Below are 14,428 nucleotides of genomic sequence, written 5' to 3'. Positions count from 1 at the left end.
TCAGCTTACAAGGCAGGTGTGTGTGGGGGGGGTGGGACTTGGACCTGTTCTGAGCATCACCAAAAATCATACAAACCTGCCGCCCCTGGTAATACTAATACACTCGAGTAATTTAAACTTATGGTCACTTGTTCCAAGCCCTCCCCCATTACATTCACATTCTGTCACTTCCTCCAGGGAAGTTCACTGTGAGAACCTGAGTAATGTCTCTTCTGGCTTGTTCTTCTATTTTTTGCATCATTAAAATATCTTCCATAGAGTCAAGTTCAAGAATGCCCTTGATGATTCATGTTTTGCTGTGCTTAATGCTCAGCAGATGTCTGGATAATTAAAGCTACCCCTGGGTGATTTAGTCATTTCTGATCATTATTCTAATAGCATGTTACTTTTTGTGATTGCCTCCTGACCCCTGTGATCTACAACATATGTCCATCGCGATTTCTTTTGTTTTTCCCATTCCTATGTTTCAGCCCATGTTATCTTATAGTCACAGCGCCTGTTATTATTTTATATTTTTCTGCTCTTGTATTCACTTCTGATCCTTCATCTCACCTCACCCTTCTTTCCTCTTTATGTCTTGCCTATCCAGGGTCATAGCTGTATTAATATTCTAATCAGTAACTCACTCCTTCCACCATATTTTAGTAGCGTGAACAAGGTCATAATTGGTGTCATGAAGTACTACTTCCTACTTTTCCTACCTATTAACCAAATTTCTTACATTTTGTATTTTTAAAAAGAGTGAATTCTATTGCTCCTTTTATTGGTCATTGTTAACTCCCATCATATCTTTTATTCAAGCCTTCTCTGCTTAAAGTGTTAGCTGGGGTGAACAAAACGTCTTACTTCATCTGTCCTATTTTAAATCAACCCTGTCCTACCTAAATCAACCCTGCTAGCTTTGAACTAAGACAGCTGATACCCCATATGCTCAAACAAAAACCATTGTCTAGTCTTCACTCGCTGCAAAAGACATTCCAGTGTTATAAGTAACGCTATGTTTTAGTCACGGGTATTTTTAGTAAAAGACATGGACAGGTCACTGGCAGTAAACAAAAATTCATGGCCCGTGACCTGTCCGTGACTTGTACTATATACCCCTGACTAAAACTTGGTCTGCGGGGGGCTGCGGGTGCTCTGGGGGTGTGGGCTGGGGGAGGGGGCACCTCAGGTGCTGGGGGGGAGGGCAGCAGCGGTGTGCGGCCCAGGATCCCCACTGGTGCTGGGGGTAAGGGTTGGCAGGATTGACAGGCTCCCTACTTGGCTCTGTGCGGGACCCCGGAAGCATCCAGCATGGATGGGAGGAGGGAAGGCCAGGGGGGCTCTGCGCGCTGCCACTGCCATGAGCACCGGCTCCACAGTTCCCATTGGCTGGGAAGAGCCCCTTCGCTCCTCTGCCTAAGAGCTGCAGGGACATGCCAGCTGCTTCCAGGGATCCTCCGAGGTAAGCACTGCACTACACCCCAACCTTGAGCACCTTCCCATACCCAAACTACTGTTGCTAGGGGGGGAGAAGGGGAGGGGTGGCGGTGGCCTGAGATTGCCTCAGCAGTGGCTGGTGCGGCTGGCCCAGGGGCTGACTGAGCTCCATGACAGACACGCAGCTTTACTTATAAGATAGTTCTGAGGGAATTCTGCTTCACTGCGCACATGCAGAATCCATGTCCTCCACAGATTTTTTTTCTTCACAGAAAATACAGTGAGGTGCTGCAGTTACGCCTTTCTCCCACCAGGGGCTACTGTGGCACCAGAACAGAGGGAGCCGGCTCACTGGCAGTAGCAGTCAGCAGTGGATAGGGAGGAAGAGAGACTGTATTCTTCACAACACCCTGCCCTGAGGCCAAGTGAGGAGGTGGCACAGGATATGGGTGGGGGGGGTAGACTGACAGAGCTGGGCTCATGGGACTGCTAGGGGATGTCACATAGACTGGGATTGAGATGGGCTAGTGAGAGGGAATAGACTGTGGTGGGGGTTGAACGGGAATAGAGGTGCAGGGCCACATTGAGATAGTGGGGTGGGGCTGCCAGGGACACATGCGGGGGGACAGTGGTGATGAAACACATGGGGATGGAAGGACACAAGGGCACAGGGGCAGATCTGCCTGACTGAATGGGAGAGGCTGGGGTCAGCCAGCATCTGTATGGGGGACGTTCTCCAACTCCCGAACAATTCCCCCCACCCCCAAAAAAACCTGTTCCATATTTCTCCCACCCACACCCAAAACCATTCCAGTTTCACTTCCAATTACTTCCAGCAATTACTTCCCCCTCCCTCAGATCCTCTGTTACTCCTGGCTCCCCAAAGCCTTTCCACTGCTTCTGAGGGGTGTGGAAAATACAGTTCTGTATAGTAGTTTAAATGAGTTATTACTCAAAGTTCTGTATTAATATGCCTGGTAAGGAATCTATTTGTCAAAAAACATTTCCTGAATCTTTTTTTTGTTGTCTGTATTGTTACGGACATACTTGTTGACAGGTATTTTGAAATAAATTACCAAAATAATTGAAAATGGCATGATTATATGGTGTTATTTTGACAAATGAAATATACAGAATTCTGCAGAATTTTAAAATATTATGTGCAGAATTTTAATTTTTTGGGCGCAGAATTCCCCCAGGAGTAAGTGCTGCTGAAGGGGTGTCTGTACACCATCCTGGCTGAAGCATGAAGGAGTTAAATCCCTTCACTGATCTGAGAGGAAAAATATCCCAGAGAGGCTGCCTGAGGTGCAAAGCCTTTAGACAGTAGCTTATAACAGTGGCCCCTTGGGCTGCTGAAAGGTGGTGCCAACCGCTGTGTCTCAGGAGCGGGGAAGCCATAATAAACGTTTTCACTCATATGTGCATCACTGCGACAGCCCTGAGTGTACAGTCAACAACCCACTCAACACATTATTTGACACAGCCGTATAAATTAACAGTACAAAAACAATGTCCAGAGATAGCATAGTCTGTGCAGTTAAAGTGCTTGTGCATCCTTATTGACCCAGTTTTGCGTACTGCAATCGTCATTCTGTTTTAAAGTAAGGACAGAACACTGCAAAATAAGGAAACTTCACTGGGACTGGTGACCAACCATTTAATTCCTTTTATTCCAATTCATTTTTAATTATATTAAACAAAGTAATTCTTCCTAGGAATGATAGAAAGTATGATTCCTGCCTCTGACAACAGAAGAGGATCATCTGGCATGGAGGAAGGCCAAAGAGGGTACTGTTATTAGTACTTCATTACTCCTTTACCTCCTTGTAAATCAGTAGTAGTAGTAATGAGATGTTGAGAACTATGTTCTCCACTATTGCTATTGAAGTTGCCAGCAGCAAGATTCTCTTCTGGTGATTGGGGTAGGGTACAGGCAGGCCTTAAATTCTCAGAGATTATTTCCAGGAGTCTCCCATAACCCTAAGCCACGTTCGGGGTTCTGGGCTTCAGCTGAGGAGTGGGGGGGGGGGTCTCAGAGGCTTCAGCCCCACAGGGGTCGGGGGCGCCAGTGCTTCCACTTCCACAAGAGGTGCCAGGACTCTGGCTGAATTTAAGCCCTGGGTACAGGACTTCCTCATGCTCTTTGGAAAGTGAAGTTCATTAGCATTACTTATGGGGGTATTTAACAGACCACAATTTGTCACTGGCTGCAGTGGAACTTCCTTATTTTTGAATCTTGATATTTTGACTTAAGTGACTCTAATCATACTGACTTTAAGGAAAAATCCAACAGATAAACTCTTTATTCTCTCTCATGCCTTCCATTACCTCCTGCAGTTTGATCTCATCTGGCTGAAGGATATTCAGGACACCGCTGCTCCTGATCTCTGGAAGATCCTGCCACAAGTTAAACCTGGAGGTGGAGTTCCTGAGCAAGCTGATTTGGGGAAGAGTCCTGCTTTCTGCAGTATTTGTGGATTCTGCCTCTAATGGCGTCTCCTCACTGGCTGAGCACTCCTCGGGGTCTGTCTGTGCATCTTGCAGTCGTCTGGTTTCAATCTCCCGAAGTGTAGATTTATCTCGATATTCCTGATACAAGAGCCCTAGAAGCCAACACGATGGTTAGAGAGCTATTATTGAACAATATAGGGAAAAGAATATGGATTTGTTTTGGCGTGAATATTTTACTTTAGTTCATCAAAGCAAAGAGGTAGAAAGCATCCATTCCAGAGTGAAAGAAAAAGCTAAATGTTGATTTCCCAGCCTCAACCAAAAGTGGAAAGAATAAAATTACAAAACTGTGGAAGTACATGCAGAATCCGATGAATCCATTATCAGTTTCTATATGGGAAAATGGAACCGTCTCATTTCTCAGCGGGGTCTTTAAAAAGGTCTGTAAGAAAAGGCTCTTCCCTTATCTTTGTATGATGCTACTATACTATTAAGGATCTACATATCTGCTAGGGAGATGGCATTACATAAATCTGTTTTACTTTAATCCCCGTTAAAGTCAAGGGAGCATCTTCCATTGACTTCAATGGCGAGAAGATCAGGTCCTTAGAGAGGAAGGGTAATCAGGTCATTACTAGATCTGGGGTAGGCAACTTATGGCACGCGTGCCAAAGGCGGCCCGTGAGCTGATTTTCAGTGCCACTCACACTGCTGGGGTCCTGGCCACCGGTCCTGTGGGCTCTGCATTTTAATTTAATTTTAAATGAAGCTTCTTAAACATTTTTAAAACATTATTTACTTTACATACAACAATAGTTTAGTTATATATTAAAGACTCATAGAAAGAGACCTTCTAAAAAAGTTAAAATGTATTACTGGCACACGAAAACTTAAATTAGAGTGAATAAATGAAGACTCGGCACCCTACTTCTGAAAGTTGCCAACCCAGATAGACCAGGGCTCAGGAGACCTGGGTTCTGTTCCTGGCTTTGCCGCTAACTTCCTGGGTGAATTTGAGCATATCACTTAATCTCTCTGCACCTCTGTTCTCTGTAATATTTCAAAGAGATGTAAGAGGATAAATTATTTAATGTTCATGAGATGCTTGAATATGACAGTGACAGGTGCCAGACACAGAAAAATAGATAAAACTTTAAGGGAAAACTGCAACCATTTTGTTCAGTCCAGTAGTCTTAAAGGCCACCTCACTATATTTAAACTAAATAATACTTGACAACATTATGTAATTACAATTAATATTTCTGATCTTACAGCTAGGGAAAACTCTTCAGATGATAGTGGTAAACATTCATTTAATTCAATGAATCTGGTAATCTACTCTCTCATCCTCAGGGTTATGTTTAAATACAGAAAAGTGGGTTGGGGTTTAGTGTTCAGAACAGAGAACTGGGAGTCAGGGTTCCTGAGTTTTATTCTTAGCTCTACCAACCACTGGATTTTGCTCTATGACAAGTTATGAGATTTCTAGTGCCAGGTGGAATATCTATCAGAACAGGAAGCTCTTAATGGGGGAAACCAAAATAAATATCCCCCAACTGAATGAAATAAAATCAGTTATATTTAAAACTGTTCAAAGCTATAAATAATATCTAAATGTATTGGTCTTGTCATTTATATATTTTGAGAGCATTCACTCTTAAGTTCCCATTGATTTTCCCAAAATTCCTTCAGAATCTGGGGCAGAGAGTGTTCCACTGAATTAGGCAAAACTTCCTTCTGATTTTCAGGATCCTAACCCTAACAAAAGAAAACTACAAAACAATCTTGTACTTTGAAAGTTTTAAGATCTAGTATTTCTCATAAGGCTGCTGTTAGTTGTCCCATGTTGCCCTTTCCAGTCATCCGGTAGAACCAGAAAACCAATTCCTTGGATCTAGAATATGAATTACTAGATTTGACAACACAGGAGTGCCAATTAGTCTCCCGTTAGTCATTCACTCCATTTATTTAATATAAATTGCATTCTTTTAATTTATCTCCCTTGGTTTCGTTTATACTTGAATCTGACATCTGCTAGGAGAGCAATACAGCAGTGCACAGACAATCCAGGAGTTTTTGGAGAGTGCTGGGGACAACTTCCTAGTGCAGCTACTAGAGGAACCAGAAAGGAGTCCAGGAAAGTTGGCTGTATTTTAAAGAAACCTTATTGAAGGTGCAGGAACAAACCATCCCGATGTGCAGAAAGAATAGCAAATATGGCACGTGACCAGCTTGGCTTAACAGTGAAATCTTTGGTGTGCTTAAACACAAAAAGGGAGCTTACAAGAAGTGGAAACTTGGTCAGATGACTAGGGAGGAGTATAAAAATATTGCTTGGGCATGCAGGGCTGTAATCAAGAAGGCCAAAATGCAACTGGAGTTGCAGCTAGCAAGGGATGACGGGTAACAAGAAAAAGAAGGGTTTCTACAGGTACGTTAGCAATAAGAAAAAGGTCAGGGAAAGCGTGGGACCCTTAATGAATGGGGGAAGCAACCTAGCGACAGACGATGTGGAAAGCTGAAGTACTCAATGCTTTTTTTGCCTGGGTCTTCACAGACAAGGTCAGCTCCCACACTGCTGTCCTGGACAACATAGCATGGGGAGGTGGTGAGCAGCCCTCAGTGGTGAAAGACCTGTTTAAGGACTATTTAGAAAAGCTGGACATACACAAGTTCATGGGTCCAGATCTAATGCATCTGAGGGTACTGAGGGAATTGGCTGATGTGATTGCAGAGCCATTGGCCATTATCTCTGAAAACTCATGGCAATCGGGGGAGGTCCCAGACGATTGGAAAAAGGCAAATATATTGCCCATCTTTTTAAAAGGGAAGAAGGAGAACCTAGGGAACTATAGACCAGTAAGCCTCACCTCAGTCCCTGGAAAAATCATGGAACAGGTCCTCAAAGAAACCATTTTGAAGCACTTGAAGGAGAGGAAGGTGATCAGGTGATCAGGAAAAGTCAACATGGATTCACCAAGAGCAAGTCATGCCTGACCAAGTCATGCCTGATTGCCTTCTAAGATGAGATTACTGGCTCTGTGGATATGGGGAAAGCAGTGGACGTGATATATCTTGACTTTAGCAAAGCTTTTGATATGGTCTCCCACAGTATTCTTGCCAGCAAGTTTAAAAAGTATGGACGGGATTAATGGACTATAAGGTGGATAGAAAGCTAGCTAGATTGTTGGGCTCAACTGGTAGTGATCAACAGCTTGATGTCTAGTTGGGAGCCGGTATCAACCGCAGTGCCCTAGGATTCGGTCCTGGGGCCAGTTTTGTTCAAAGTCTTTATTAATGATCTGGATGATGGGATAGATTACACCCTCAGCAAGTTCGCGGATGACACTGAGCTGGGGGGAGAGGTAGATACGCTGGAGGGTAGGGATAGGGTCCAGAGTGATCTAGACAAATGGGAGGATTGGGCCAAAAGAAATCTGATGAGGTTCAGCAAGGACAAGTGCAGAGTTCTGCACTTAAGAAGGAAGAATCCTATGCATCGCTACAGACTGGGGACCGACTGGCTAAGCAGCAATTCTGCAGAAAAGGACTTGGGGATTACAGTGGACAAGAAGCTGGATGTGAGTCAGCAGCGTGCCCTTGTGACCAAGAAGGCTAACAGCATAGCGTGCTGCATTAGTAGGAGCATTGCCAGCGGATTGAAGGAAGTGATTATTCCCTATTCTCTATTCAGCACTGGTGAGGCCACATATGGAGTACTGCATCCAGTTTTGGGCCCCCCACTACAGAAAGGATGTGGACAAATTGGAGAGAGTCCAGCGGAGGGCAACGAAAATGATCAGGGGGCTGGGGCACATGACTTACGAGGAGAGGCTGAGGAAACTGGGCTCGTTTAGTCTGCAGAAGAGAAGAGTGAGGGGGGATTTGATAGCAACCTTCAACTACCTGAAGGAGGGGTTCCAAAGAGGATGGAGCTTGGCTGTTCTCAGTGGTGGAAAATGACAGAACAAGGAGAAATGGTCTCAAGTTTCAGTGTGGGAGGTCTAGGTTGAATATTTGGAAACACTATTTCACTAGGAGGGTGGTGAAGCACTGGAATGGGTTACCTAGGGAGGTGGTGGAATCTCCATCCTTAGAGGTTTTTAAGGCCCAGCTTGACAAAGCCCTGGCTGAGATGATTTAGTTGGGGTTGGTCCTGCTTTGAGCAGACCTCCTGAGGTCTCTTCCAACTCTAATCTTCTATGATTCTAAGCGTTGTGATTGTTAAATGAACAACGATGCTGGTGTCAGCCATTGCATAAATACTTTATTTTGCTTTACTCAATAAGGGTTAAAATCTATCTGGCAAAATGTATAAATGATATTGTATCTCATAAACAGTTTTCATATATAACAATGTGAGAGACAGGTCAGGAGTTTGTGTTCCAGGTATTTCAATTTTTTTTGAAACTCAGTACCAATTAATGTTGAACCTATATTTCTGGACAGAGTTATGATGGGAAAACTGTGTATATAAGAAACACATACTCTCACAGAATGTGGTAATCCTGTAAACTGTTCTTTCTGGAACGATATTCAAAACTGGATTAAAATAGCAATAGGATTAGCTGTACCTTGGAAACCATACACATTTCTATTAGCTTCCTACACTATAAATGAAGAAAAGAGAGACTTTCCTTGAAGTTTATCACAATGCTACTTACATAATCCCTCAGTCTACTATGCTTATATGGTTTCATACATGTTATCTCTTAATCATCTATAGTGTGCTCAGCCCTGTACATAACACAGGGCATGAACTGGGATGTACAGAACATTTAAAGCTTGTGAAGGGAACCCTCATGAATCAGCATTGACTTTAGTGAGACTCCTCATGTACTTAAACTTAAGCACATGCTTAAATGCTCTGCTGCACTGGGGCCCAGAGTGTTCACTGGTTTAGAGGATTAAGCCTTAGGAGAGCAGGGAAGGCTGGGAAATGCAGTCCCCGGGGCATGCTGGGGAATAAGGGAACTATATAAAAAAAAGACTACCTTTTCCACAGTAGAGGAGACATGTGGAAGGAAGGAAGTTGTGCTGATGGGTCTTGTCCTGAAAGTTATAGGCAAATAACCCCTCTTTGTTTTTGTTTTGTGGAATTGTGGTTTATTCTCTTAGTAAACATTTAGAGGCAGATTCCTTTAATAAGGATCTGTTGGGCAGATTCTTTCCTTCTGTTTTGGAGAACATGAAATAAAACTCTAGTCCATGAAATTCTTGTTTTGTTTATATGTTCCCTATCTGATCCACCTTTCCTTTGATCTGCCAAAGATGGAAACAACATCCCTTTCCCAAGGAGCCTTCAGCCCAAAAGCAGAGGCAAAGTACGAGAGATACAGACAGATTTGATCACCAGAGGTAACGTGTTAGAGGGTATTGCAGAGTTTTTTCCTAATAAGTCTGTAATATTAAAATTAACTTAGAAGTGTCAGCTTAGGTAGGGTTGGAGAGAGAGAAACACGTTTTAAAGAAGGATTTGAAGGTAGAGGGAAGCCTACCTAGTGCACTGCACTGGGGAGGGTGTTCCAGACATAGAGAAAGTATGAAAGCATGAAGATGATAGTGGGAGAAGGACAGAAAGAAGGATGAGTAGGAAGACCTTTGGGCAGAGCAAAGACAGCAAAAAGCCAAATACCAAAATATGAAAACAGAGATATAGGCAGTGATGGACTTGGGAAGGGTGTTGGTGATAAGGATGGGAAGCATGAATTTGTTATGGAAGGTGAGGGGAGTTAATGTGACTAGAGCAACATGTGAAAATGATTTTATCTGCAGTATTTTGGGACAGACTGAAGGGAATCAAAGTGAGAATCAGGAAACTTAAGCAGGAGGCTATGATCATGGCCTGGAGAGGCATTTTAGACCTCCTGAAAGGTAGGAATTGATTTTTTTAAGATGTTGAAGAGAGAGAAACTATGATCTGGGATTGGCCTGAATATGGGGACAGAGGAGGAGTCAAAGATTACACCGAAGATGCGTGTACCTCTTGTTACAAAAGTTTTATTGGGCAATGGCTGTCTAGGTATTAGCTGGTTTTAACAATGCAAATCTTAGAGTATGGAAGTATGGAATTGTCACATTGATTTAAATGGGTAAAGTAGTGGTTTGCATCGTATACTATTCACAGGTTTTATATATTCCATTTTGAACCTCTCTCTGCTATTATTTTACTTCATTTTGTCCATTTGTATTCAAAACTGAAAATTGTATGTGGTCATGGAATTAGACTGTATCATAATGCATACACACAAGGGGATGAATTAAGGGTGCATGGACAACCTTCATCCTGGGATTTCTAACTTATGAGTGTTTGATTTTGCAATCTGAACTTACTTAACACAGGTTTTTAATATTTTGTATGTAACAGTATATATAGTCTAGTGTTTCCTGGAGGCATTTGGAATGAATTCTGGTTCACTGCAACCACCTGGAATAGATTCCAAGTTTCACTCGCAGAGGTTTGCTTGGCCCTAATTTTAAAACCTGCCCTGGACCCAAGGCAGAGCTGAGCACAGACAATCTGAACCTGACCCGAGAGTGTTGAGTTGTTTTCAGAACCAGCCTGACCCAAACCCAACACTTCCTCCCGAACCTGTGTCAGCGCCACCACTTTGTCCTTGGGGCTTGGCCTGGGGGAGCTTCCTGCTCGCCACGCCCCATGCTTGCTATCCATCTCCAGCCGCCTCCTGCCTGATGGGTCGGCCTGGTGATAGCTGCGTGTCCCACTACTACCAGCCTCCACAGCTTCACTAAGCTGTGTGTGCTGCTAAGTAAGAGGCACTGTAATTGAATATTAAACCATATTGTATTGCTCAGCCACTAAGTGGCGCTGTGTGTAACGTATCCTATTTTTAACAAACCTCAGCTATACCTGGCAGAGCATTAAGACACTTATGATTAGAGCCCTGCGTGGATACAAAAATGTGTATCCGCATCTGATCTGCGATCCATAAAAATTGTCTGAAGATATCTGCATCCACGGATATGGATATCTGTAGATATCCACGGATTTGCAGGGCTCTAAACAGCACTGCGCAGCAGTGACCAGTGACGCCGGAACGGAGCGTGGGGAAACGGGTAGCCTCGTCTATCCACTTTTCACAGGGGAAGACCCCTCCCCCTTACCCTCTTCTTCCTCCCCAAGCCCCCACCCCCTCTCCTCCCTGGCCAGGCCAGCATTGAGCCTAGCCGGGGAGCCAAGACAGCTCTGGGGAACCACAGCGGACCCTCCACCTGCCTGTGGTGCATGGCGGGGGGGAGGGGGCTGAGAGCAGCCCTCGGCCATGCCCCTGCCTGGCTGAGGGCAGGTAGAGGTTCAGCAACTTTGCACCAGCTCCCTACAGCTGCCCGTGTGGCTCTCAGGCAGGGCGGGGCATGTGCCTCGGAGCCTCAATCCGGCCACGATAAGAGCCAGGTGGGCAGCTGTGAGGAACCGCAGTGCAGACCCTCCGCCTGCCCTGGGCGGGAGGTCTGGGGGGCAGGGACACGAACTGGGGGCTTCTTGGGCTTATCATGGCTAGGCTGGCACCCCCCAGGCACCCCCATCCCCGGCCAGAGCCTGGTCAAGGAGAGAAGCGTTGGCAGCTGTAGGGAGCCTAGGTCCCTCCACCTGCTCTGGTGAATCTGTGCTACAGCTCCAGAGCCCTGCGCAGATACAAAATTTGTATCTGCATCTGAGCTGCTATCCACAAAAATGGTCCATGGATATAAATCAGATACCTCAGGATTTGCATGGCTCTACTTATTATGAACACATCTGGGTGTATAAGCAAGCTCTATGACCAGTCCATATCTGGTACAGAAGAATGTGACATGTTGACAGGAATAAACTAAGAATAGAGACAGAAGGAACAGCAATAAAGGATGCAGGATCTCATCGCCATGCCATTCTTCAGTGCCCCAGAGAATTTCAACTTTGACAAACCTTCACAATGAACAGACTGGAAGCAGTATTTTGCAAGATTTCAAATTGCAAACAAACTCCTCAAAGAAACAGAAGATGTATAGGTATTTTTTTAAATTTATGCTATGGGGAAGCGAGCAAATCATATCTTTAAATCCTTTGACTTTAACTGAAGACAGTCACAAATGATTATGAAAGGGTTCTGGCTATATTTGATGCATACTTTATATCCCAGAAAAATGTGGTTTATGAAAGAGGATATTTTCACCAGAGAATTCAAGAACCAAGGGAAAATGTTGACCGTTTTATAAGAACTCTGCCGACGTTGGCTGAAAACTGTAATTTTGGAAATGAAAAACATGAAAATATCAAATACAGGCTGGTTATTGGGTTAACAGATAAAAATCTTTCACAGCAGCTACAACTCAAGAGAGATTTAACCTTAAGCACAGCTATACAGATGGCAAAGCAGTCAAAATTAGTCAAACGGTACAAAAGACAGGAGCAAATTGAAAAATCTGAAACTAGCTTAGAAACTATAAACAGACACTTGAGTGTTAAGATATTATCATAAAACCCCTGAGGCAAGGAGAGACAACTCTGAGGCTAATAGGGACAAATTCCAGCCTACACACACAAGGTGTGGAAAAAGTCATATCCCAAGAAATGATGCATGTCCAGCTAGAGGCACACCGTGTAATAAATGCATGAAATGTGCACAATTTGCATGTGTTTGCTGCACCAAAGCAGTCAGGGAGTTGACTCATATTATAGGGAATCAGGAGCCATTTTTTCCAGGCTCTACTTCTTATATTCACATAGAGCCTGCCTGGAGAGTGAAATTGAATATTCATAGCAAGACAATTCACTCAGGAGTTGACTTCACCAGTCATCTCAGAAGGGACTCACAATCACCTTTAACCCCTTCCAGAGCTGAAGTCACCTGACACACGTCTGGGTAGCCATGGAGGTATTCTTAATTGCATGAACCAGTTCATCACAGAAAGTTTGCAAAGACAAAAGCTTTGCATTCAAGTGTATGTGATCAAAGGACCACAGATCAACACTTTTCTCAGCCACAGTGTGGCAGCCATGATGGGTTTAATGAGAAAGGTAGATGAACTCAATGGAATATTTGGTGATAGAGCTTTTGAAAGGAGATCCAAATAAATTTGAGACAACGCTGAACCGTATAGTGTACATACCCCTTGCAGGATTCTCATCCATTACTTCATAAAGCGGAAAACGAGTTAGAGAGAATGGCATAATTAAGAAAAAAGTGCTGAGCCAACAGCATGGTGTGCCACAATGGTACCAGTAATAAAGAAAAATGGAAAAATATGAATGTGTGGATCTTAAAGGACTTAATGAAGCAGCCCCAACATTGCATGACTTCCTCCCAAAAGTGTAAGGAAGTACAGTATTCTCAAAGAAGATTCTGCCAAATTAGCCAAAGAAAGTGCTAAACTGACTACATTTATCACATCCTTTGGGAGATTGTGTTTTCAAAGATTATCTTTTGGGATTTCCAGTGCACCTGAAATTTTCCAAAGAAAGATGGCAGAACTGTTAACAAACACAAATGGAGTTGTAAATTTCATGGATGATATTCCGATATATGGATCTTCAATGGAAGAATACTGTACAACAAAACCCTCAATAAAGTCCTAAGCCTAAGCAAAAAGAAAAGGAGTACTTGTGACACCTTAGAGACTAACAAATTTATTTGAGCATAAGCTTTCGTGAGCTACAGCTCACTTCATCGGATACATTCAGTGGAAAATACAGTGGGGAGATTTATATACACAGAGAACATGAAACAATGGGTGTTACCATACACACTGTAAAGAGAGTGATCACTTAAGGTGAGCTATTACCAGCAGGAGAGCGGCGGGGGGGGGGGGGCGGGGGGGAAGGGAGGGGAAGGAACTTTTTGTAGTGATAATCAAGGTGGGCCATTTCCAGCAGTTGACAAGAATGTCTGAGGAACAGTGGGGGGTAGGCTTCCGCCCCACCGCTCTCCTGCTGGTAATAGCTACAGAAAGCAACCTTGACAGACATGCAACTTCAGGAAGTTTCTAAGTTACATTGGAGCAGCTGGCCCAAGTATCTAAAGGATACTAAGGAAGTGACAAAAGACTTCAGCAAGTCAAATGGAGTCATGATTAAAGGCAACTTCATCATCATTCCTAATGAAATGAGAGGAAAAAATCCTAAACCTCATCCATGAAGAACATCAAGAATTAATTAAATGCCATGAACAGGCTAACAAGTCAGAGTGGTGGCCAGGCATCAGCAAAGACATAAAGAATCAAGTATCTGCATGTGAACACTGTAGAACTAACAGACACACAAAACACAAAGAACCTTGAATATCAACACCTCTACCAGACAGACCTTGGAAGAGACTAGCTGCAGATTTATTCAAAGTCAGAGGACATCATTACCTAGTCATCATGGCCAGTGATTTCAGGTATACAAAAATAATGAACTTCAAAGATACTATGACTGTGTAAATACTGTAAATGGTAAGAATGTAGAACAGGGGTCGGCAGCCTTTCAGAAGTGGTGTGCCGAGTCTTCATTTATTCACTCTAATTTAAGGTTTCGCATGCCAGTAATACATTTTAATATTTTTAGAAGGCCTCTTTA

At 43.6% G+C, this 14,428-nt stretch overlaps 1 protein-coding gene across 5 annotated transcripts in view; it reads right to left on the bottom strand.

Annotated features, from left to right (window-relative positions):
* The window catches only part of NGEF (neuronal guanine nucleotide exchange factor), a 111,470-nt gene that overhangs the window by 31,504 nt on the left and 65,538 nt on the right, over positions 1-14,428 (bottom strand). For all 5 annotated transcript variants that reach the window (XM_043492785.1, XM_043492786.1, XM_038415779.2 and 2 more), the window contains one exon: positions 3,751-4,025. In XM_043492785.1, the coding sequence (XP_043348720.1) occupies positions 3,751-4,025 (275 nt within the window). The remainder of the gene's footprint in view (positions 1-3,750; positions 4,026-14,428) is intronic.

This window comes from Dermochelys coriacea, chromosome 9 (genome assembly GCF_009764565.3).
Source record: "Dermochelys coriacea isolate rDerCor1 chromosome 9, rDerCor1.pri.v4, whole genome shotgun sequence".
Taxonomy (NCBI): domain Eukaryota; kingdom Metazoa; phylum Chordata; order Testudines; family Dermochelyidae; genus Dermochelys; species Dermochelys coriacea.
This window is presented reverse-complemented; position numbering and strand designations above follow the sequence as displayed.